The sequence below is a fragment of the Microcebus murinus genome, chromosome 13, assembly GCF_040939455.1.
Source record: "Microcebus murinus isolate Inina chromosome 13, M.murinus_Inina_mat1.0, whole genome shotgun sequence".
Classification (NCBI taxonomy): domain Eukaryota; kingdom Metazoa; phylum Chordata; class Mammalia; order Primates; family Cheirogaleidae; genus Microcebus; species Microcebus murinus.
In genome coordinates this window covers 56,981,468-57,006,219 of record NC_134116.1, presented here as the reverse complement: position 1 = coordinate 57,006,219, position 24,752 = coordinate 56,981,468, and the positions used below count along the sequence as shown (strand labels likewise).

The following is a 24,752-nucleotide window of genomic DNA, read 5'->3' as shown; positions in this document are numbered from 1 at the left end:
GCTATAAACATTCATGTGCAAGTTTTCATGTGAACATATATATTCAGTACTCTTGGGTCTATGTTTAACTTCTTGAGGAATTGCCAAACTGTTTTCTAAAGTGGCTGCACCATTTTATAAAATGTTAAATTCCAACATCAATGTATCTAATGTTCCAATTTCTCCACACTTACACTTGTTACTATCTTTTTGATAGCCTTCCTTGTGGATATGATGGGATATCTCCTATTGTGATTTGGACTTGCATTTCCCTAGCAACAAATGGCTAATGATGTTAAACATTCTTTTCATTTACTTCTTGTCCACTTGTATATCTTATGTGGAAAAATGTTTTGTCAGATCCATTGCCCGTTTTTCATTGGGTTATCTTTTTATTGTTAAGGTGTTGAAGTTCTTTATATTTTCTGGATATCACTGCATTATCAGATATGATCTGAAATATTTGCTCCCATTCTGTATGGGCTAAATTGTATCTTTCCACCCCCCAATTTATATGTTGAAGTCCTAACCCCTAGTTCCTCAGAATGTGACTGTATTTGGAGATACCTTTAAATAGATAATTACATTAAAACAAGGCCATTAGGGTGGGCCTTAATCTAATGGTCAACTGAATTTTAACAAGAGTATGAAGACCATTCAATGGTGGAAAGAATAGTCTTTTTGACGAATGGTCTTGAAACGACTAGATATCCACATGCAAAAACAATGAATTTTGACTCCTTCATACACAGAAATTAATTCAAAATGGATCACAGACCTAAATAAATATAAGAGCTAAAACTAGAAAACTTTTAGAGAAGAAAACATAGGAGTAAATTTCCATGACCTAAGTTAGTAGACTCCTTACACATGACACCAAAAGCACAAGTATGAAAGCTTTGTGTGTCCTTCTAGGAAGAGATTAGGACACACAACAAAATGCTAGGGGCCAGGCGCGGTGGCTCATGCCTGTAATCCTAGCACTCCGGGAAGCCGAGGTGGGTGGATTATTTGAACTCAGGAGTTCAAGACCAGCCTGAGAAAAAGCGAGACCCCATCTCTACCAAAAATAGAAAAAATTAGCCCAGCACAGTGGCACATGTCTGTAGTCCCAGCTACTCAGGAGCCTGAGGCAGGAGGACTGCTTGAGCTCAGGAGTTTAAGGTTGCTGTGAGCTAGACTGACGCCATGGCATGCTAGCCCAGGCAACAGAATCTCTGTCTCAAAAAAAAAAAAAAAAGAAAGAAAAATGAAACGCTAGGAATGTAATGGCACAAAAGAAAGGCCATGTGAGGACACAGAGAGAAGGTAGCCATCTGCAAGCCAAGGGGAGGCCTCAGAAGAAAACAAACCTCCTGGGATCTTGATATTGGACTTCCAGCCTCCATAATTGTGAGAAAACAAATTTCTGTTGTTTAGGCCATCCAGTCTGTAGTATTTTGTTATGGAAGCCCCAGCAAACTAATTCACCATGTGTCATCTTTTCACTTTCTTGATAGTGTTCTTTGAAGCACAAATGTTTTTAATTTTGATGAAGTCCAATATATTTTGCTTTCGTATTTTGTACTGTATAGGAGCATTCCATTTATAGTATACTATCTTTCCCAACTGAGAAAAGTCCCAAATGCATTGTTCACCTAGATGACATATGGGCTATGAAGAATTATGAAATATTTCTTCGTAATGACAGGGAAAGTCCAGGTTTTACATTTATAAAATGGCCCAGAGTAGACTGAACAAATGCTAAGACAAATTTTCAAATACTGGCACACCAATGCTAAATTCATTCTCATTAGTGTTAGAAGAAAATAAAAACAATACTTAATTTACTCTTTCATGAAGTTTTTAATAAGCTATCTTTTTCTTACATGTACACTAGTAATCTTAAAAAGACAAATATTTACTACCAAAAGTTAAATACTGTACAATTTATGAAAAATATACTTTAAAGGGAAGTACCTACTTCAAACGGATTAAATAAGCAAATTCTACTTTTTAAGAAATTTAACCAGAAAATGGGAAATTTCTAATTTGTCTAAGTGACACCAAAAACTTTTACTGAAGCCAGAAAACTATTTTAGTTCAAGCCTTCATCTACACAGCTTTAAATAAGCCTTAAAAAATATTTTCCAGTACATATAGGCTGTTAAAAAGAGTGCATGACTGGGAGAAAAAGGACTATGTTAGAATGCGAACTCCTGAAGAACAGAGATATATTTGATTCCTCTTTATATCCCTGGGTTCCTAGCATAATGCCTGGCTCAAAGTAAAATGCTTAAGCAATGTTTGTTGCTTTGAAGTGAACTAGGGCAAATACACATCGCTACCTTTGGTCCAGTTTTCACTCCATGTTAAGCACTACATTTGAAGTACCTGAGCTGCTCTTGGTTTTTGGCCTCTGACCTTAAATTGAAATTGAGTAAGGTAAGCCAATATGCATATACTTTCTACATCAGCCTTCTGACAGGATCCTCAGAACTGAATCATTACTGGGCTGTGAGTCTTCTCTTACGTGCTCTGAATCTTATTTTTTTGATAACAGTTAACATCAGTGTGCAAAAGTAATGCATTTTCAATGCAAGGTAAGTATGTTCATATGAATAAGAATGGAATAAAGGCCTTGTTTTCCCATGTTTTAAATAACAGATACATAGCATCTTAAATTATGACATAATTAATAATTTTTAGACACTGAACATAATACACTGTATTACAATGCAATGTGGTAATAAGCTTCCATTTTAGGAACAAAAATAAATTTCACATGAAAAAAAGATTTATTTTAATTCACATAAAATACATTTAGAATAAATCTAAATTTTTAGTATCAAAGTACTTAGAAACACAGACAAGTTTTAATATGAATTAAGTCTCCATTCTGTATAAAAAGCATATGCAAAAAGCTCTCTTACAATTATTGATCATCACCTCGTTGCCTTAAATTTCTAGATTTTCCATTTTCAATTCTTCTCTTTTTGAAGACTGGGGCCACTCCCTCTGCCATAACTCCAAGAGAAGTGACTGTTTTTTCTTTAAATACCACTTTGGGTTCCCCACCATCAGCGTCTGAAGTTGATACAGACTCATTTTCAGCACTTGGAAGTTCCAAATCTACCTCCTCACTGGAATAGAAAGTAAAAATAAAACGATTACTTGACAGAGTAAGAAACATTTTCATATAAACTGTCCCAAGGCCACCTTTCTAATAATAATAATGAGAAGTTAGAAGTTGCTCATTGTGGAGTGGAAACTATTTTATTTTATGTATGTATGTATGTCTGTCAGAGTCTCACTCTGTTGTCTAGAATAGAGTGCTGTGGCATCAGCCTAGCTCACAGCAACCTCCTGGGCTCAAGCGATCCTCCTGCCTCAGCCTCTCGAGTAGCTGGGACCACAGGCATGTGCTACTATGCCTGGGTAATTTTTTCTATATATTTTTAGGTGGCCAATTAATTTCTTTCTATTTTAGTAGAGACGGGGTCTCACTCTTGCTCGGGCTGGTTTTGAACTCCTAACTTGGAGTGATCTGCTCTCCTTGGCCTCCCAGAGTGCTAGGATTACATGCGTGAGCCACTGCGCCCAGCCTATTTTATTTTTTTTTTGAGAGAGTCTCACTCTGTTGCCCCGACTAGAGTGCTGTGGCATCAGCCTAGCTCACAGCAACCTCAAACCCCTGGGCTCAAGTGATCCTTCTGCCTCAGCCTCCCGAGTGGCTGGGACTACAGGCATGCGCCACCACACCCAGCTAATTTTTTCTAATTTTGGTAGAGATGGGGTCTCGCTTTTGCTCAGACTGGTCTCGAACAGTGAGACCTGAGCTCATATGATCTGCCCGCTTTGGCCTCCCCCAGAGTGCTAGGATTACAGGTGTGAGCCACCACGCCCAGGCGGAAACTATTTTAAAATACTAATTTTACAATATTAAGATACTGAGCACTTATTAGGTAGACACATGCCAGGAAGAGTCCTATCTATTTATTCCTGTTGCACAAAGGATGTATCGTCTAAGAAAATGTTATCCTTATACATGATAAGCAGTACCAGTAAATGGATATGGAAACTGATTTTGCTATGGACTGATGAACACTCTGGAGGCTTACATAATACAAGATAAAAAACATAGAATTAAAAAAAAAACAAAAAAAAAAACATAGAATTAGGCCAGGCGTGGTGGCTCACACCTATAATCCCAGAATTTTGGGCGGCTGAAGTGGGAGGGATTGCTTGAGGCCACGAGTTTGAGACTAGCTTGGGCAACAAGTGAGACCCCATCTCCACAAAACAATTAGCTGGGTGTGGGGTGGTGCACACCTATAGTCCCAGCTACCTGGGAGGCTGAGGTGGGAGGACTGCTTAAGCCTAGGAGTTCAAGGTTGCAATGAGCTGTGATCATGCCAGTGCATTCCAGCTAGGGTGACAGTAGCAACAATGAATCCTGTAGAAATGCACTTTGCTCAGTAATACTTGAGTTGCTGCAATATTTCCTTATGCATTTGGTTGTTACAGAAAAATTATTAATTGAAATTGATGGTTGTTACCATAATAGTATATTGCCTGTATTTCTAGTCTAATAATGGGCTTTATGTGCTAGGTTTTAATATCCTTGAGCCTGGGCAAGTGCACAAGTCTCTTTAAACACAATTCACCTGCACAAAACTGGTTAGGTTTTTGAGATTGTTAATGCCCCTAAAGCGGTTTTTGTGGGTGTGACACAAATGGTAAGAATTTGAATAGGTTCCTATTATGGTTTTGAAATTATGTCTACTTAATTTATCAACTCATGTTCATGCCCTGATTTTATATACTTGTATCTATCTATCTATAAACACTGTGATACTTGGGGGGAAAAAGAAAGGAATTCTGCAGAAATAAGAGAAGCAAGTGGGTATGCAGAGAAAAGCTGAGCTGGGAGACAGAGAATCTGACCTGTTTTGAAAATAGATGCCTTCTAGAACTTTTAATTGTGCTAAAAATATATGCTCAATGCATTTTTATTTGCTTTTCCTACTTCTATATTTTCCCTTAGATTGCCAAGAATGGTGCTTTCTAAGAATGCCCCTTCAGCTGATGAGGTATTAATTCTTGGCTTTTTATTCTTATTTTAAGGAGACAAAACTGAGGCTTAGAGAGATCAATAACTTGGTGAAACCAAACTGTTCTGTAAGTGATGGAACTTATATTAAAACCCAGGCCTGTCTAACCTCAAACCTACATTCTTTTCCTACACCAATCTGCTTCCAGCCAAAACTAAGAAATGCAATTAGCCAAGCAGAGAATGACTTGAATAATGAAGAGCTTGAATAATGAAGACTTGAATAATCAAGAGACTTGAATAATGAAGAGGGTCTGATCATTGGACAAATGGATCTGTGTCCAAGAAATTTCTATGTGAGAATCATTTATTTCACTGAATCTCAGAAATGTGTCTTATATTTTGATACAGTGATCAAACCATCATATTACTTCTTAAGTGAGATTATAGCAGTGCTAAAAAATAAAGAAGGGTTTTATTTCTGAAATCATGGTTCCAGGGAAATTTCTTAGTCAAGGTTGAGAAAAGTGGCAGTGGCTGGGTGGGGTGGCTCACGCCTGTAATCCTAGCACTCTGGGAGGCCGAGGCGGGTAGATTGCTCGAGGTCAGGAGTTCAAAACCAGCCTGAGCAAGAGCGAGACCCCGTCTCTACTATAAATAGAAAGAAATTAATTGGCCAACTAATATATATAGAAAAAATTAGCCAGGCATGGTGGCATAGTCCCAACTACTCAGGAGGCTGAGGCATAAGAATTGCTTGAGCCCAGGAGATTGAGATTGCTGTGAGCTAGGCTGACCCCAGGGCACTCACTCTAGTCTGGGCAACAAAGTGAGACTCTGTCTCAAACAAACAAACAAAAAAAAACAAAAAGAAAAGAAAAGAAAAGAAAAGTGCCAGTAAAGTAGGATATGCCCTTGTGAAGCAAAAAAAATTGTATTTGAAGGAAAAAAAGGCAAGAGCCTAGAAGCAAAGTATCCCAAATCTGGAATGCTCCAAAATCTGAAAACTTTTTGAGTGTTGATATGATGCTCACTGAACATTTTAGATTTCTGAATTTGGGATACTCAACTAGTAAGTATATATAATACAAATAACCTCAAATCCAAAGCCACTTCTGGTCCCAAGCATTTTGGATAAGGGAAACTCAACCTGTACAGACAATATGCCTTCTTTTCAAATATCTTTAGAACTGTTACAAAAAATAATGATGTAAGCACTTCCATAAAACCATAATCATTTCCAAATTCCAAATTCAAAAACTACAATGGTTATATCTGAACACAGTGCATTAAAAGTGGAAACAAACAAACAAAAAACTCCTACCTACCTAGAGATTTAAAAATAAGACATTATTCTGAAAACCCACCAAATTTGGAAGTAAGCAAAAACACAATATTAAACTATTTCAAAACCAATGAAATCAAGAAATGTTCATTCAGTTTACAGGCTATATAGGCAGAACTATATTTATAGACAAATTAATAGCTTTATTTACTTTCACTAGGAAAAACAAGAAGATTCAATAAAAAAATTCACCTAAAAAATTAACTGAGAAAAAATATAGGCATAGGCTTCCTATTTCCCCTTTAAAAAGTGACAAAGCAATAAGATGCAAGCTCAAAATGGAATCCCCCAAATATTCTCATGACAACAAAGTTTACAGACATAACTTATATATAATCATTATTTATTTTGTCTGATAATCAGACTACAACTCTTGCCAAGCTAACATGTCCTCATTCCTAGAAAAGGAACTAACTGACCTAAAACCTACATTCTTTCCCCTATACCAATCTGCTTCCAGCCAAAACTAAGAAATGAAGAGGTTCACTACTAGTCTCACATTTGAAGGTGTGATTAATGTGAACCCATCAGTGAGGTTTGAAGCCTAACAAAATTGATCCCTGGACAGATTCATCCCCCCCCTCCCTTATTGCTTTGTGGGAGGAAAGTAAAACCCAGCTAAACAGCAACAAACCACCCTAGAAGTCCTGCCCAGAATTTTCCTATTTTTTCTGTAAAGGAACAAGTTGGTAAACCTAAGTATGTTTGTATAAGAAATAAACACATGGGAAATGGGTTAAAAGAAAAAAGACAAGAATAGATACCTCCCTCAACTCCTGTCAATATTTTTTTTTTTTGAGACAGAGTCTTGCTTTGTTGCCCAGGCTAGAGTGAGTGCCATGGCGTCAGCCTCGCTCACAGCAACCTCAAACTCCTGGGCTCAAGCGATCCTCCTGCCTCAGCCTCCCAAGTAGCTGGGACTACAGGCATGCGCCACCATGCCCGGCTAGTTTTTTTCTATATATATTAGTTGGCCAATTAATTTCTTTCTATTTATAGTAGAGACGGGGTCTCACTCTTGCTCAGGCTGGTCTCGAACTCCTGACCTGGAGCAATCCGCCCGCCTCGGCCTCCCAGAGTGCTAGGATTACAGGCTTGAGCCACCGTGCCCGGCCTTCCTGTCAATATTTTAAGTATTCATTTAAAGAAAATGAGAACAAAAACAGAAAAAAACTAAGACAAGCTAGAGGAAAAAAATTCCAAAAATAAAAGTAGATATGAAGAAACAGAAAAATCAATTAATAAATGTAAATGTAATAAAACAGACAAATTCAAGAGCTGGCTCACTACGGAAAAAACAAAAAATCCTTTGGTAAATTTCTTAAAAACAAAAAAGAAAAAAAAAACCCAAATTTAAAAGGAAGATATAACAACTAATGGATAATTTAAACATACCGAAAGCTTAATTATCCTAATAGCTATACTGAATGCTACTATGTGACAGACACTGCACTATGCACTTGGAGTAGAAATGTTTCCTTTTAATTTTATTTTCTCTCTTCTAATGTCTCATTCCCTTTTTCTTAGCACTAGAATTGCTTTTATTGTTATTTTTTTCCCTTTTGGGAAACACCCCTTTTCAATCCATAAGTTTTGAGTTCAGTTCATGTCCATTCAGAATTCTAGTAGTTATCTCAGGAATGGGATCTGGGTATGTGATAAAACTTAAGACCAATTTGGGAACTGCCAATAAAGAAGCACCCTCTTTTGGCTGGGATCTCCAAATATAAGTATGAGATAAGCCTAAAGCTTTGCCATGAGGTAGGAAAAACCTGCCTGAGAAGGGGTCATCTCAGAGGAAGGCAAAGCAGACAATCAGAGACAGACACAGTAGCCGAAGATTTTATTCAAGCCCCTAGATCCAGCCACACTTGAAGCCACTGCACCCCTAGACATAAGAGAATTTCTGTCATTTGCAATCAAATGCTTTACCACTAAGCTATATTCCTGATTTCTGTCATTTGCAAATGAAAAGGGCACTGGAGTGGATTATATATAATTCTCACAACAAAACCAGTAAACCAAGAATAGTAATCTCCTATCAACTTTGGTTCTTGATAACTGCAATTTAGAGACAGCATGATTTTTATGTGTTTGCTAAGACTTAAAATTTAATATATGTTATTCAGTTCAATTATCTTAAACAAGAGTACATGATATTAATAAATTTTCTTCTCTGTCACACAGACTATAAAGAAAGGTCTATGGAAACAGTACTGAGAGATCTTTTTATGTTCCACCCTACACATTCATGGATAAAAATGCAGGCTTGGAAAAGTATGTCTGTAGAGGCACTGTAATAATTTGTAAAAATTTAGGAATAGTTAGAAAATTTGCTAGGATTGCAAAAACAAAATAAAAGAGGATATAAGGACAAAGATAAGATTTAAAGCCAGTAATGGACAGTTAAAAAACTTAAAGGAAAAAAAAAGGCCATTCTGCATAATGTAAAACTTGAACAATTTACCTTAGTAGATCATAATGCTATAACATTTACTCAAAAACTGATGAAGGGATGTACTGATATATATGGAAAAAAATTTTTCAATCTCATCAGTCAATCAAAAGAAAATTAAAATGAGATACTTTTTGCTAAACTAGAAAATACTTAAAGGCTCATTAATAATTAATTCTGGGAGGATCCAATGGGATAGGAACTTTCAGAAACAGCTGATGGAGTATGAATGGTATGCTCTTTCTAAAAAGCAATTGGACACTGTGTATCAAGATTTCAGAATACTCATGACTTTTTTCTACTTTTTTCTTTTACTCACTATGCCAACGAGGAAAAATGTTCATAACTTTTAAATAGGTATTCCATTTCTAGAAATAGTCAGAAATGTGCACAAAGATAAATATCCATACAATAATCAGGGTTCATTATAAAATCAGAAAATGGGCCAGGTCCGGTGGCTCAGGCCTATAATCACAGCATTCTGGGAGGCTGAGGTAGGAAGATTATTTGAGGTGAGGAGTTTGAAATCAGCCTGGGCAACACAGTGAGACCCCGTTTCTAAAAATAAAAATATTAAAAATTAGCCAGGCATGGTGGCACATGCCTGTAGTCCCAGCTACTTGGGAGGCTGAGGCAGGAGGATCCCTTGAGCCCAGGAGTTCAAGGTTACAGTGAGCTATGATTATGCCACAGCACTCCAGCCTGGGTGACAGAGCGAGACCCTGTGTCTTAGGAAAAAAAAAAAGAAAGAAAGAAAAGGAAAAAAAAGTCATATTTTGGTAGGAATTAAAACAATCATTAGCTTACTTTTTAAAGTAACTGTTAGTTTATATTTTAAAGTTTTAAAAAACATATTTAATTTGAAAAAATAAAAACCACTCTAGATATAAAAGAAATGAGCCACACTTTTAATAAGCACAGCATCCTTGAAATTAGTTATTGCAATTTATGGAAGCATTGGGATGTAAAATACTTGTAATAATAATAATGGGGATAAAGTTCCAGATACTTACTGAGACTCAACCTCTTGTTTAATTTCTTGCCATTCTCCATATGGGTTTGATTTTTTAAGGGTTTTGGGTTTTTCTTCATTTGAACCCAACGAATTCTGTTTTTGAATACTTTTTTCTTTCTGTGTTTCTGGGTCAGTTCCTTCATCACTATTTTTTTTTTCCTGAAACGTAAAAGTCAAGGAATAACACACTTGAAGCAAAACTACCACAACAAAAACAAAATTTCTTTAAGGCTTTTAAAAGTCTTGTTAGAAGGCCAGGCATGGTATCTCACGCCTATAATCCTAGTACTCTGGGAGGCCAAGGTGGGTGGATTGTTTGAGCTCAGGAGGTTGAGACCAGCCTTAGCAAGAGCGACACCCCGTCTCTACCAAAAATAGAAAAAATTAGCCTGGCATGGTGGCACATGCCTGTAGTTCCAGCTACTTGGGAGGCTGAGGCAGGAGGATCGCTTGAGCCCAGGAGTTTGAGGTTGCTGTGAGCTAGGCTGATGCCACAGCACTCTATTCCAGACAACAGAGTGAGACGCTGTCTCAAAAAAAAAAAAAAAAAAAAAAAGGAATTTAAATTTGCAAATAACGCAGTAATTGTACATAGAACAACTTTAATGCTTGATTAGGTTTCTCATTATGTCTGAAATGCTGATGTACCATGACCAAGGTTCCCCAAAGCGCCTCACTTTTTAAAATAACACAAGCCTATTAATGTCATCAATTCTACAATTAAGGACATATAAACAGACCTCTTTTCTGCTTTCTTACTTATCCAACAGTGATGCCCTTTATATTGAACCCCTTTTCAATTTGATGCCATATCATCAGACCCTTCTACATTCATTATCTATAGATGTCAATAAACCATTTATCTAGTTGCTAAAATATACCTCTTGACTTTATTTCTACCTTCTACCAGAAGACTGAAGAAGGTCTAGTTCAACAGAGCTTCTTATAAATGGATAACCTTTTGTGAAGAGTAAATAAAAAACCTACCTTAAACTTTATTTTTGTTTTTTTTGTTTCTGTAGAGACCTCTTCTCCTTCTGCTTCCTGTTCCCGATTGGAATCAGAATCACTATGTGAATCTGATGATTTGGATTCTTCCAGGCTGCCAAGTGACTTTTCATTGACTTTACCAGTAGGCAGATCACCAGTGTGTGGAATGAAATCATCAGGTTTCTCCCATCTGGATTCTGCTCAACACATTTTAATAGTCATGTTATTTAGTTATCAATTCTACTCATACATAATTTCAACATAACACTTCGTATCACTTACAATTATTAATGACAATATTGCATTTATTTTACCACTTGATCAAGAAGATAGTAAAAGTTCCCAACCATCCTGTTCTTTTAACTTTCAGAAACTGATTTCAAACAACCTGGATATACTAGATGTATAAACTGTAGCTCAAATGGAATGAGAGACCTAAGAACTGGGTGATACTTCTAAAGAATCTCACAGTTAAACTGACACCAATTACAGGAAACACATTGATAATGAGCATTCATGAGATTTTCTGGAATTGATACTTAGTGATAAGATTTCACAAAGTGAAATCATATTGTGAAGGGTTGAATGAATATAAGTTGTCATTTTTACTGTGGGGGAGAGGGATGTTTCAATTGATTGAACTCTACTGCCATCCAGTGGTCCACAGGGCTTTTAGTAAAATGACAACATTTCTAATTACCTTGTAGTTATTCTGTATTTTTAGTTTAATAAAAGGGAGAAAGACTATACAATTTATTGTTCAACTGGGATAGTTTTAAGAGTGAAGGGGTCTGTTATTAATTACTATACTAGTTCAGGCATAAACCAAAATCATTCAGGGCAAATCAATATGTATAGTCCCTTAATTAATATAGGGTACTTGCTAGGGTTAATGTGAAATATCGCATTTCCTTATCTACATTGCACAGAATTAACAAAAGAACTTTCAAGAAATAATTTTTTTTTTTTTTTTGAGACAGGGTCTCACTTTGTTGACCAAGCTAGAGTGCTATGGCATCAGCCCAGCTCACAGCAACCTTAAACTCCTGAGCTCAAGCAATCCTACTGCCTCAGCCTCCCGAGTAGCTGGGACTACAGGCATGTGCCACCATGCCCGGCTAATTTCTTCTATATATATATATTAGTTGGCCAATTAATTTCTTTCTATTTATAGTAGAGACGGGGTCTCGCTCTTGCTCAGGCTGGTTTCGAACTCCTGACCTCAAGCAATCCGCACGCCTAGGCCTCTCAGAGTGCTAGTATTACACTATGGCTCAGGCGTGAGCCACCGCACCTGGCCAAGAAATAAATTGTTAAGTGCCTACTATATGCCTGGCACTGTTTTAGGAACTTTACAGACATATGACATTCATGACCTCACAAAACACATATGACTGCCCTATTTCACTGAAGAGTGAGTGACTTGACCACAAGCACATCACTGGGAAGGGAAGAAGCTGTGCGTTGAGCTCATATGTGTCTAACTCTAAAGCTATATTATATCACTATATTATACTATAAAGATTCAGAACTTCAATTGTCTTGGGATAGAAATATTGTTAGAATTGGGCAGGCTAGGTATCTATGGAAGTAGCAATTAAAAAAGAAAGCCTCTCCCAAAGTTACACCAATATTATAGCTACTCTCGTAAATTTAACTGCAGTAGAAACAAAGTACAATAACTTGAAGACCAGTTTTTTTTTTCTTTCATAATTTCCTTTTTTTTTTTTTATTTCGGCATATTATGGGGGTACAGATTTTAAGGTTTCAATAAATGCCCATTTCTCCCCCTCCCCCCAAAAGTCTGAGTCTCCATCATGACCATCCCCTAGATGGTGCACATCTCACTCATTATGTATGTATATACCCGCCCCCCTCCCCCCTCCCACCTGCCCAATACCCTATTACTGTAGTACCTATGTGTCCACTTAGGTGCTACTCAGTTAATACCAGTTTGCTGGAGAATATATCTGGTGCTTGTTTTTCCATTCTTGGGATACTTCACTTAGTAGTATGGGTTCCAGCTCTAACCAGGAAAATATAAGATGTGCTATATCACCATTGTTTCTTAGAGCTGAATAGTACTCCATGGTATACATATACCACATTTTATTAATCCATTCTTGGATTGATGGGCACTTGGGGCTGTTTCCACAGCCTTGCAATTATGAATTGTGCTGCTATAAACATTCGAGTGCAGGTGTCTTTTTTGTAGAGTGTTGAAGACCAGTTTTATGAAATTAAATTGGGTAAAATATTAATTTGAAAATTTTAGATAATAATTAGACAGTAATCAGGCATGCTTTATAAATATTTATAGAACTGAAACATTACATTAGTAAAAGTTGAAATTTAACAATTTCAGCCACTGCTGAAATAGCTTGTTTTGTCTTCGAAAAGGGCTGGATGTGATGGCTCATGCCTGTAATCCCAGCACTTTGGTAGGCTGAGGGCAGAACGACTGAGGCAAGGAGTTCAAGACTAGACTGGGCAAAAAATTAGCTGGGCATGGTGGCACATGCTTGTAATCTTAGCTATTTGGGAGGCTCAGGAAGGAAGATGGCTTGGGCTCAGGAGTTTGAGGCTGCAGTGAACTGTGACCACGCCACTGCACTGTTGCCTCAGCAACAGAGTGAGACCTTGTCTCCTAAAATAAAATGAAAAGGCAAGATGAACTTGATCTCTTGACCCTCAAAGATAATGATTATAGTTCTAAAATAATTATGATAAAAGCCAGTAATGTTAGAGAAAGCTAAAATGATTCTAAGTTTGTGAATACAGTATCAATTGAGAATAACAGTGCACAGCAAAATATATTACAAATATTTTTGCTCTTTCCTGTATTAATGTTTTTAAATTACAAAAAATAATACATGTTTGCTATAGAAACATGTTTATCATTAAAATTCCCAAGTTAAAATGATTCATCAGTAGGCTAATTAATAAGCAGGTACAATTTTAGATAATCAAAGGTAATACATACCTCCTGTTTCTGTATTATAATAATAGGTATAACCATCTTCGCTTAAACCTTCTACCCAAATGGTCTTCACTGCTGTCTAATGGGAGGAAAAAATGCAGCATAAACTGAAGATAACAATGATGGGTTATATATTGAATAACTAAGGGAGAGTCAAGCACCCTTTCCTTTCCTCTTAACACCTGGGAATTAGGAGCAGTAGGTACTGATCATGGCCAGAAGCTTGGTTACTGCTAATCACGAGCCAACTTTCGAGGAGGGAATGCCTCCTCTGAAAGCCAGGAACAATTCTTCCAAATTGCTAGGGACATATGAATGGCAACTAAGTGCAACCTAGTATTTGCCCGCCATGGAGTATTTGGCTACATATCACTATTTCACCTTCACCCAGCCTCCTAGCAAAAGAATTACAAGAAAAAATAAAGTTTTGGGGGGAAGAAGGAGTGGGTAACGGTAAGTAAATCTGCTAAACAAAAATCTACAAAACTCCCAGAAGCCAGTTACTTTAAAGAATAATGCAAAAACACTATATTACCGTGCTTCAGTTACCTTTTTTAAGTTTCCTTCAAATCCTTCAGGTTTCTCCCACTGAGATGCTTAAAGCAAAAAAAATATTGCATTTATAAAATCTTTTTGCTTTAAAAAAAACTTTTAATAAAATTTAATTTGGCAAACATTTATAAGATAGTCACTGTGTACAAAACACAATAGATGCACAATTTAAAACATAATTGAAAAATAAAAAAGTAACAACATACGTTCTAGTAGTATTGTGCAGAGAATGTATGTGAGTGCTATGTAACCAAGAAGAAAGGACAGAATGAAGGAGGATGAGAAGTTACTGGAACTTCCACAGCAATTAACAGAGCCAGGAAGGGCTTCTCTTAACCACTTCAGTACATGCGTTGACTATAGCCAATAGCCACAGATGACTTTAGCCAACAGCTGTGATAAGACTTTTCTAATTTTTCATTTATCCAAATAAAATTGTGAACATTTAAAAATAACGTAATAAAAACATGTACGTATATGTTCCCTATTCTGATTTACATTACAAGTAAAGCTGCCTGTAAAGTAAAACAAGCTTTCCTCAACACACAAGAGCAAAACGGATTCGTCGTCAATGCAGTACAGACTATCCTGCGGACTATGAGTGCCAGCTGTGGGCAAGGTTTCCAGGCTGGTGAGCTCCGTAGTGAAGTAGTTCAAGACTTCATTGAATTCAGGCTAGATAAATTTCAAAGGAAGGAGATGGCCCTTTGACATCCTGGGGCACAGGAGAATGAGAGATGGATTGAATAATGACTCAGAAGAGGAAAAAGATGAAGTACGCAGAAATTAAAGACAAGTATTACTGAGAGCAAGAGCATTTAAAGTAGAATGTTGAACAATGAAAGCAAGTAATAAGCATTAGAAGGGAGAAAAGAAACAGTTTCTAAGTCAATCTGAAAGACTTCTAATTACCAGTACGTAATTAATTCATGGTATCCTCATTGCTGAACTATAATATGCATGTCACTTAAAGTTCAGTGCAAATAAAACTCTGAGAGATTAATATTTCTCTGTAGTCCAGAGCTGATTATGATTCTTAAGATAATAATAATTACAATATTGTTAGCCTAAGATTTCCTTCATGATTAACTCTCTGATCTTATCTTATTTCCTACCTTCCTAACCATTCTTAACTATTTTGCTGGCTTTTCTTCTATCCATTTCTTTAATGTATGTATTACCCACCCTCTTTACTTCTTGCTCTATTCTCTCAGCTTGTGATCTCATATACTCCTAAAGGTTTACATATTATCTATTGATACATCCCCAGACTCAATTTAGCCCTCCAACTCCAGACTATAATCATCAATTAGCTACTGATAATTGCCACATGAATATTCTATAGTGACCTCAAATTCAACGTATCCAAATTTGAATTAATTATTGTCCCCATTAAACTTATTTTTCGTTCCATACCTCAGTAAATGGCACCATCATTCTCCGAGCCCTCCAGAATATGGGCCCAATCTATTTTTCCAGCCTCATTCTGCCCCTACATCTTCAAACTCCTGGGCTCAAGTGATCCTACTGTCTCAGCCTCCCAAGTAATTGGGACTACAGGCATATGCCACCATGCCTGGCTTATTTTTTCTGTATATTTTTAGTTGTCCAGCTAATTTCTTTCTGTTTTTTTTAGTACAGACGGGGTCTTGCTCTAGCTCAGGCTGGTCCCGAACTCCTGAGCTCAATCAATCCACCCTCCTTGGCCTCCCAGAGTGCTAGGATCATAAGCGTGAGCCACAGCGCCTGGCCTGGTCTGTAACTTGAGCTCAAGCCATCCTCCCACCTTGGCATCCCAGAGTGCTAGGTGTGAGTTACTGCACCCAGCCTTTCAGAAAGTTTTATTGAGAAAGTATAAACTTATAGTTTATTTGTAAGGAATCCATTATTAAAGGCTTTGACTAAGTATGACACTGAGTGACTATGAGAAGGATACTTCTTTTTTAAAGGGCATATGATTTTCTCACTTTGTGGTAAAAATGAAAAGTTATAGTCTTTCATTGTTTAAAATGTTTCAATATTAAATAAAAATCCTAACACAAAACAAATTGCTCTATTCTACTAGTGAAACTGTAGTTTTATGCCTAAGTAACTTACCTCCTGAAATAAGATCATAATAGTAATGGTAACCCTCAGAGGTTATGCCTTCTACCCATCTTCCTTTTGGAGGATCTTTTTTTTTTTTCTTCTTTCCTTTCTGTTCTTTCTGTTGATTTGATGTAGAGGAAGGTGGAACAGTGCTGGTTACTGGTGATATGCTTGGTTCTGAAATTTCTAGAAAAGAGATGACAGAAGGGTGAAGTAGCCAAAGTAACTTTATTGGGAACTTAACATATTATTGTAAAATTAACTTGGAAAAATAACATGCAAAAATATACAGGAAAATTGTTAAAAAAAAAAAAAAAAAGGAGGAGGAGGAAAATTTACTTCTACCAGATCATTTTTTTAAAACAGAGTCTCGGCTGGGTGAGGTGGCTCACGCCTGTAATCCCAACACTCTGGGAGGCCGAGGCGGGCGGATTGCTCAAGGTCAGGAGTTCGAAACCAGCTTGAGCAAGAGCGAGACCCCGTCTCTACTATTAATAGAAAGAAATTAATTGGCCAACTAATATATAGAGAAAAAATTAGCCGGGCGTGGTGGCGCATGCCTGTAGTCCCAGCTACTTGGGAGGCTGAGGCAGGAAGATCGCTTGAGCCCAGGAGTTTGAGGTTGCTGTGAGCTAGGCTGATGCCACGGCACTCATTTTAGCCTGGGCAACAAAGCAAGACTCTGTCTCAAAAAAACAAAAAACGAAAAACAAAAAACAGAGTCTCACTCTGTCAACCTGGATAGAGTGCAGTGGCATCATTGTAGCTCACTGCAACCTCAAGGGATCCTCCTGCCCTCAGCCTCCCAAGTAGCTGGGACCACAGGCACACGCCATGACTCCTGGCTAATTTTTCTATTTTTTGTAGAGACAGGTTGTCAGTCTTGCTCAGGCTGGTCTTAAACTCCTGAGCTCAAGCAATCCTGCCTTGGCCTCCCAGAGTGCTAGGATTATAGGCATGAGCCACTATGCCCCACCCTTACCAGATATTAAAACTTACTCTAAAACTATGGTTCAAAAAAAAAAACAATCCAGGTCAGCCATGGTGGCTGACACTTGTGCGCCTGTAATCTCAGCACTTTGGGAGGCTGAGGCAAGAGGATCATGTGAGGACAGGAGTTCAACAACAGCCAGGGCAACACAGCAAGACCCCCTCTCTTAAACGAACAAACAAAATAGCCGGGCATGGTGTTATGTGCCTGTAGTCCCAGGTAGTTGGGAGGCTGAGGTGGGAAGGTAGACTGAGCTCAGGAGTTTGAGGCTGTGGTGAGTTGTGGTCATGCCACTGCACTCCAGCCAGGGCAAAAGAGCAAAAGACCTTGCCTTTAAAAAAAAAAAAAATCTAGTATTGTGGAACTGATGCAGAAATAGACAAACGTATGACTAAAACAGAATAGTCCAGTTACAGAGCCATCTGCAGATTCCCAGTGTTTCTTATCAGAGGGAAAAGGATACATCATTTCAAAAAAAGATTTTGCAATATTTGGTTAATTATTTGGGGGAAAAAGTAAAGCTATTCCCCTTTCTCTACTCCCTTCCCACTTTCATACACCAATATAAATACCAGGTCAAAGACATTTATGAAAAGAACACAAAGTAAAATAATGTTAAATTTGACTACACAAAAACTAAAATATTCTATATGGCAAAAACAAAAAAATATATACAAGAAACAAAATAAAAAAATATTTAGAACAAATAAGCCAAAGGGTTAATATTCCTAACAAAGATTCCTTACAAATCAAACACTCTAACAGAGAAATGGGTAAAAATTATAAAGGCAATTCAGAGAATTAATGCTTATCTTTGCTAATATTCAAAGAAATAGAAATAATTATAATTTTTTTTTGAAGATCAGTAAGTACTAAAAAGAATAATCAAATCCAGAGTTAGTCTGACCAGGTATTCACATTGTGTGAAAAACGGGCAGGTTTTATGGCTCTGTGTGCCAAAGGATTGGCCAGTTATTCCCAACACCAGTTAATAAACTTATTTTATTTCTAGCGAAAGTGTAAATCAGTCTATTTCTGGAGAAAGCATGGTATTAGCTATCAATATATAAAATATATTCACTTTGATACTGTAATCTCATTTTTAGAAATTGAACCTACAGAGACAAATAAATGTGAAAAGATACATGCATAAGGATGTGCTCACTGTAGCATTCTTTATAACAGTGAAAACTCTAAGCAAGCTACATGATAACTAGGAAAAGACTAAATACAGTGTACAGATGAAATAATAATGGCTACTCTTTATTAAACACTTGTTATGGGTGGTCACTATAATAAGCAATTTATAACATAATGTTAGTTTTAGTAAAAATCTAAGAGGCAATGCTGTTTGACTCCGAAGTCTGTGCTCTTAACCATCATACAAAAATGATATATAGTCTTAATTATTTAGGTTTTTTGTTTGTTTGTTTGTTTGATACAGAGTCTCACTCTGTTGCCCGGGCTAGAGTGTCGTGGCATCAGCCTAGCTCACAGCAACCTCAGACTCCTGGGCTCAACCAATCCTCCTGCCTCAGCCTCCTGAGTAGCTGGGACTACAGGCATGCCCGGCTAATTGTTTCTATATATATTAGTTGGCCAATTAATTTCTTTCTATTTATAATAGAGACAGGGGTCTCACTCTTGCTCAGGCTGGTTTCGAAGTCCTGACCTTGAGTGATCCTCCCGCCTCGGCCTCCCATAGTGCTAGGATTATAGGCATGAGCCACCACGCCCAGCCTATATAGCCTTAATTATTTAAATGAAAAGATATATTTGACATATCACTGAGGGAAAAAAATAAAACAACCTCCAAATAGACCACAGCACAAAATATATAATTTTTAAAAATCTAAAGAAGCAGCCTGAAAAAAATCTTAATAGCAGTTAGTGAGCTTTTAAAAATTCTTTTCTTTGTACTGCACTGTTGTTCTTTTAAAGGAATATATATCCTATTTAGGAATACAAGGCTATGAATAATATCTAATAGGAAAATCCATTTACATATAAAATATTTAAATTATACTTAAAATATAATTTATAAATTTAAAATATAATTTATATAAAATATTTAAATTATGTTTCAATAAAAATATCTACTTAAATATAAAATGCTAAAATTTATTTTCTCTAAGGGCAGCATAAATGGAATCTCTCAATCCATATAATTGGTAAAAGTTGAACTTTTAACTACTCTTCTCTAATTCTCCAGGAATGCCTATATCTTTTTTCCTCTCAAAATGATCATATGGCTTTATCCTCATGGAACCAAACACCTTTCCCACCTTTTAACTACAATGTCCAGGATAATATTTTTAAAGTCTGGTTAGAACTGTTCTTATTTAATGAAGGCAATGCTAATTAACTTAACTGCTATTCTGCTCAAAACCTAAATCGAAAGCTGTTTTTATTAGAGAATAAAGAGTATCATTACATGTTGATTATCCCGACCACTATGGAAGATCGACAACTGAGATCTGTTATATGCTTGTCTTAAGGAAAATGGATTTGTCATGGAAGAAATGCTCACAGAAGTTTCCCAGCTTCAAGCCTAAATTTAAGGATAAAACAGATAACATTCTAGTTAAATTATGTCTTTTATTGGGAACTTCCTTATTTTCATATTCACTACATAGTCACCCATATAATAAACAAGACTCAAAGTTTTGACCATATGTATAAAGACAATCATAATTATAATGCAAGGCCTATTTTTTAATAGCATCTTTTAGCCAAATAATTAGAATACCTAAAAAACTCAAAGTGTCTCTGAAATTAACCACTCACCAAAGACTGGGTAACCATGCGGGTAGTTATGGTTGCTGTGAATGAAGGTGTTAAAAGATAAGGCATTAAGGCTGGGCTGAGTGGCTCATGCCTGTAACCCTAGCACTTTGGGAGGCCGAGACCAGAGGATTGCTTGAGGCTAGGAGTTCGAGGCTAGCCTGAACAAGAGCGAGACCCTGTTCTCTACAAAAAATAGAAAAATCAGCCAGGTGTGGTGTTGCACACCTGTAGTTCCAGCTACTCAGGAGGCTGAGGCAGGAGGATCACTTGAGCCCATGAATTTAACAGAGCAAGACCCTGTCTGGAAAAAAAAAAGATAAAGAGCAAAGTGCATGAACAAAGTTCCACAATCTAAATAGGGCTATGTGCATAATAAACACACTGAGAATATACTGAGTTTATAACCTCTTTATGGTAACAATCAAAGCTTACTTAGCATGACCTCTGATGTTACTTTTAAAACATGCTGGCTGCCTTTTTACCTGACTCTAAGCCAAGCCTTTTCAAATCCTCTTGGTATGCTTTCAGGGCAGCTGCCTCCATTGCAGCAAACTCCTTTGATGCCTTTTCTTCTTCCTTTGCCTTATCCAGGCTTTTCTGTTTAATCTATGTGAGACACATATAAAAGTGAAAGTGAGAGAGATAAAGGACTGACATCTACATAGAAAACTTGGCAAAGAAACAATCTATATTACCTCACTGATCCTTTTTGCCACATTTTCCTTATGATTCTTTCCTCTTTCATGAAATTCGACACTCTTGAAAACGAAAAAAAGAGAAAATACAAAGGAAAACTATATAAACATCATAAAATTCATAATAATACAGTAAATATGGGAATGGGACATAAAAAATTGAAATTAAAATGACTGGCACAAAAGATAAAAATAGATTAATTTATTTGCAAATTGGCCCTTTTTATCAAATGATGCTAGGGAATCACATTGTTACAACACCCTCTGACTAGGATTCTTTTGTTTCTTAAACTATGATGGCCACATTAATAGAGAAAAAGACAAGGTACCTTTGATGACTAATCTAGTGAATATGATTGTAATGAGGACTCAAACAAGACACAAGGCCAAAAGAGGACTGGAAAAAACAATCATAAAAAACACCTCTCTGCCGGAGGTATAGTGGGTCACACTTGTAATCCTAGAATTTTAGGAGGCCTAGACATGAGGACTACTGGAACTGAGGAGTTGGAGACCAGCCTGAGCAAGAGCAAGACCCTGTCTCTACAAAAACACGAAAAAATTAGCCAGGCACGGTGGCGTGTGCCTGTAGCCCTGGCTACTTGGGAAGCTGAGGTAGGAGGATTGCTTGAGCCCTGGAGTTTGGGGTTGCAGTGAGCTACAATGATGCCACTGCACCCCAGCTAGGGCAAAAGAGTGAGACTGTGTCTCCAAAACAAAATAAAAAAAAAGAAACACCTTTCAACATCAAAATTAGTAAGCGTCTGGCATTTTATTGGTTTGTTTGCACATTAAATTAGAAACATTAAGAACAATGATCCATATTCCTCCAACTGGGAGAAAAGTAGATGTTTAAAAATTACTCATAAATGTATACAAACACTTTTATACAATGTAGTAATGGTATAAAATGTACATCTCCTGTGGAGGACAATTTGGTAATATCTATCAAAATTCCAAATACTTTTGCCCTTTAACCAAGCAATCCCATTTCTGGGAATATGTTCTCTATATATATTTGGACATGTACAAAATGATGTTATATAGAAGGTTATTCACTGCAGCACGGTTTGCAATAACAATCCAAGTGTCCATCTATAGAGGACTGGTTAAATAAACTATGGTATATTCCTACAGGCTCCTGTAATAGAGAACAAAGAAACTCCCTATATATTCATAAGGAGAGAGCTTGAGGACGTATTGTTCAATTTTTTAAAACTATGATGCACGACAGTATATACAATTTTACCTTTTATGAATGTTGAATAAGAACCTATATCTATATACATGCAGAAACAATGGAAGGATAGACAAGAAAACGAAAAAAATGATAACCTATGGGGAGTGATGGTAACTGGATTAATGGGGACAGGGGTGGGTGAGTGGGCATTATTATCTAATTATACAACCAGAAATGCTACTAAATTACAAGTACCTGGTTGTATGCAATAAAGACATTCCTGGTTAGCTCTGCAAATAAGTTCTGTCAATCAAATCTTACATGATGCATTAACTGAGCTATTCTAAATACTCCTGTGAATTCCTCTTTAAAGCGTGACTTTGTAAAGCAAATAATCATCCTCTATTTTTCATATATTGAGTTTCTTAAAGTTGATTATACCACACAAAGAATATTAAAATCATTAGTATCATTCAAAATTAAATTAATTTTGTTTCTAATTAAAGGTTAAATCAATGTGTATTAGCAATTCAGTAGATACAGATAGTCTACACTGGAAGAGATTACTTATTCCAGATAACTCATAAAATTCATTTTACAGCTTGGGTACCTCCAAGGAAGAGATTTTCAGTGATTTGTGTGGTTTAAAATTCATGGTATTTATTTGAAAAGTTAGCCTAAGTCAAACAATATAGTCAAGAACTTTAGCAACTATCCAAAAAGACCAAAACAATGCATTAAAAAAACACCAAAACCACAAATACCTTGTAGATTACAGTAAATAAATGTCTACCAAAGAAATCCACAGCACTGTTAAATATGAAACTACTATGCTTTGTGTATCCAACTCTGCCAAGTAAAAAGGATATGAACATATAATAGATACCCTAGTGTTTATATAATAGGTACATAATGAAATGCAGGAGGGGGGGAAATCGGTGGTGGGCTTTTTGCTTTATGTCTTATAAAACTGGATCTAGAGTAATAACATACTTAACACAGTTGCTACTTCTGTATTTCATGACAGAGGGTATATTGATCTTTCAAAATTAAGCATCTAAAGATATAAAGCTCAACATCAAATACTTTAATTATTTCTAAAGCAAATACACACAAGAAAACCACAACAATGTTCATGTTTTTAGGACTTTACACTTTTACTTTTCTTTGTATATGACAGTATTACAAACAACAGCATTATAGTTTCATAAGCATGAATGAGATTACCTAGTCATTGTTCATTTCCTAAAAGACCATTGAGAAAGAATTTGGCTTAAAATATGATCAAATTTAGGTTGATGAAAAGGAAGAAGGCTCATAGCTTTCTTACAGGGAATAAGACAGAAATCTTTTGATGTTTTGAAAAATCAAGAGCAATGTATATAAAATTGCTTTGTAAATTCTGAGTTTACAACAAAAAGGAATACTGCACATGAACACAATATTATTAGACTAACAGCGGTAATTATCATACAGGCCTATTGTCTGCTATCCAGCACTTGCAGTAATCACAGAATTTCTTTGGTTGTGACTTCCAGTAGTCCGCCCTGAAAAAGGGAAAAACAAGTCTAAGCTTACTTAAAATTAACACGTAAAATTCTACAAGCTTTACATATTGAAATATATGCCCCTGCTACTGAATTTTGTCTTGTTATACACAGCTCCATGTTATATCACTTCAGTGGCTGAAGCAGTCAACCGAAATTCTGTCGCTAGGAGCATAAAGAAAGTCTGCACCGGATCTATTATAAAACTCCTTTAAATAAGACAGCTTCAAAAAAATTCTTTATTTGTTACTGTCACAGGCACGAAGAAATAAGAAACATGTCAGAGAAGAATATATTTATCCCCTCTGTGCCTTTCTGGCTTTTTTGGAGGTTGCTGTAATGGAGGCCAGAGGAAACTCATGTTTGCTTTTAATCAAGTTATTTCCACCAAAAGAACAAAGGACAAGACTACTCCGGGGAAGACAGTGGTTCCTCCAAGTTAATACAAGTTGTTCTTGAGCCTCAGGGCAAGATAGAGTTGGGAAAGCCAAGGCACCTCACAGAAAACAAAACAAGACAAAACAAAAAAATCCCAAATGAAGTCGTCATTACGCTATCCGGGGCTGGCCGCTTTTACTGGGCGGCGAAGGCAGCAGTGGCCGCAGCCCAAGCGCAAAGTTTCGCAATCCCCCCCGGGCTCCGGGCGCTCCGGAACCGAAAAGGGCGCCCGCGACCCCCGACAGCGCAGTGCAGGGAGACGGCGTCGCGCCGTCGGCTGCCGTCGGAGCCGCCACCTCCACTGGCCGCCGGCCTCTCACCTCCGCCCTCCACGCCCCCAAAGCGCTCCGCGGGGTAGTATTTCCACCCCGCTCCGAGAACCGGCCCTGCCGGTCGGGCGCCGGTCCCGAGCGAGTTAAGAGCGCGTCCGTCACGCCCCCGGCCGAAGGGCGGGAGACGGGGGGAGGGAAGACTCGGGGGAGACAAGGCCGCCCAGAGAAACAACACCTCCTTGTTTAGGGCCTGCGACCCGACTCACATGACTGCGCCGGCCGCTCCGCGCGTAGTCCGGGGTCCAACTCAGACTCGCGCTCTCCAAGCGAGGCGAGCCAGGCCCGGCCCGCCGCGAGGACCACTCGAACTCCTTCCAAGACTGGACGCCTCCCTCCTGCCCCGGAC

At 37.4% G+C, this 24,752-nt stretch overlaps 1 protein-coding gene across 1 annotated transcript; it reads right to left on the bottom strand.

Annotated features, from left to right (window-relative positions):
* Positions 1–1,804: 1,804 nt before the first annotated feature.
* Positions 1,805–24,749, bottom strand: WBP4 (WW domain binding protein 4). The gene is made up of 10 exons (XM_020290337.2): positions 24,613–24,749; positions 23,564–23,636; positions 20,910–20,972; positions 20,697–20,820; positions 16,446–16,622; positions 14,346–14,392; positions 13,800–13,875; positions 10,814–11,013; positions 9,825–9,985; positions 1,805–3,101 (listed from the first exon to the last, which is right to left on the bottom strand). Coding segments are annotated over exons 1-10 (1,131 nt in total). The 5' UTR covers positions 24,615–24,749; the 3' UTR covers positions 1,805–2,893.
* Between the last annotated feature and the right edge of the window lie 3 nt (positions 24,750–24,752).

Bases quoted from the DNA above. Each gene is read 5' to 3' on its own strand.
- WBP4 (XM_020290337.2), bottom strand. The intron at 20,821-20,909 runs GTAATATAGATT...TGTCTCACATAG, and splicing joins TGGCAAAAAGGATCAGTGAG to ATTAAACAGAAAAGCCTGGA. The intron at 9,986-10,813 runs GTAGGTTTTTTA...TTTACGTTTCAG, and splicing joins AAACAAAAATAAAGTTTAAG to GAAAAAAAAAATAGTGATGA.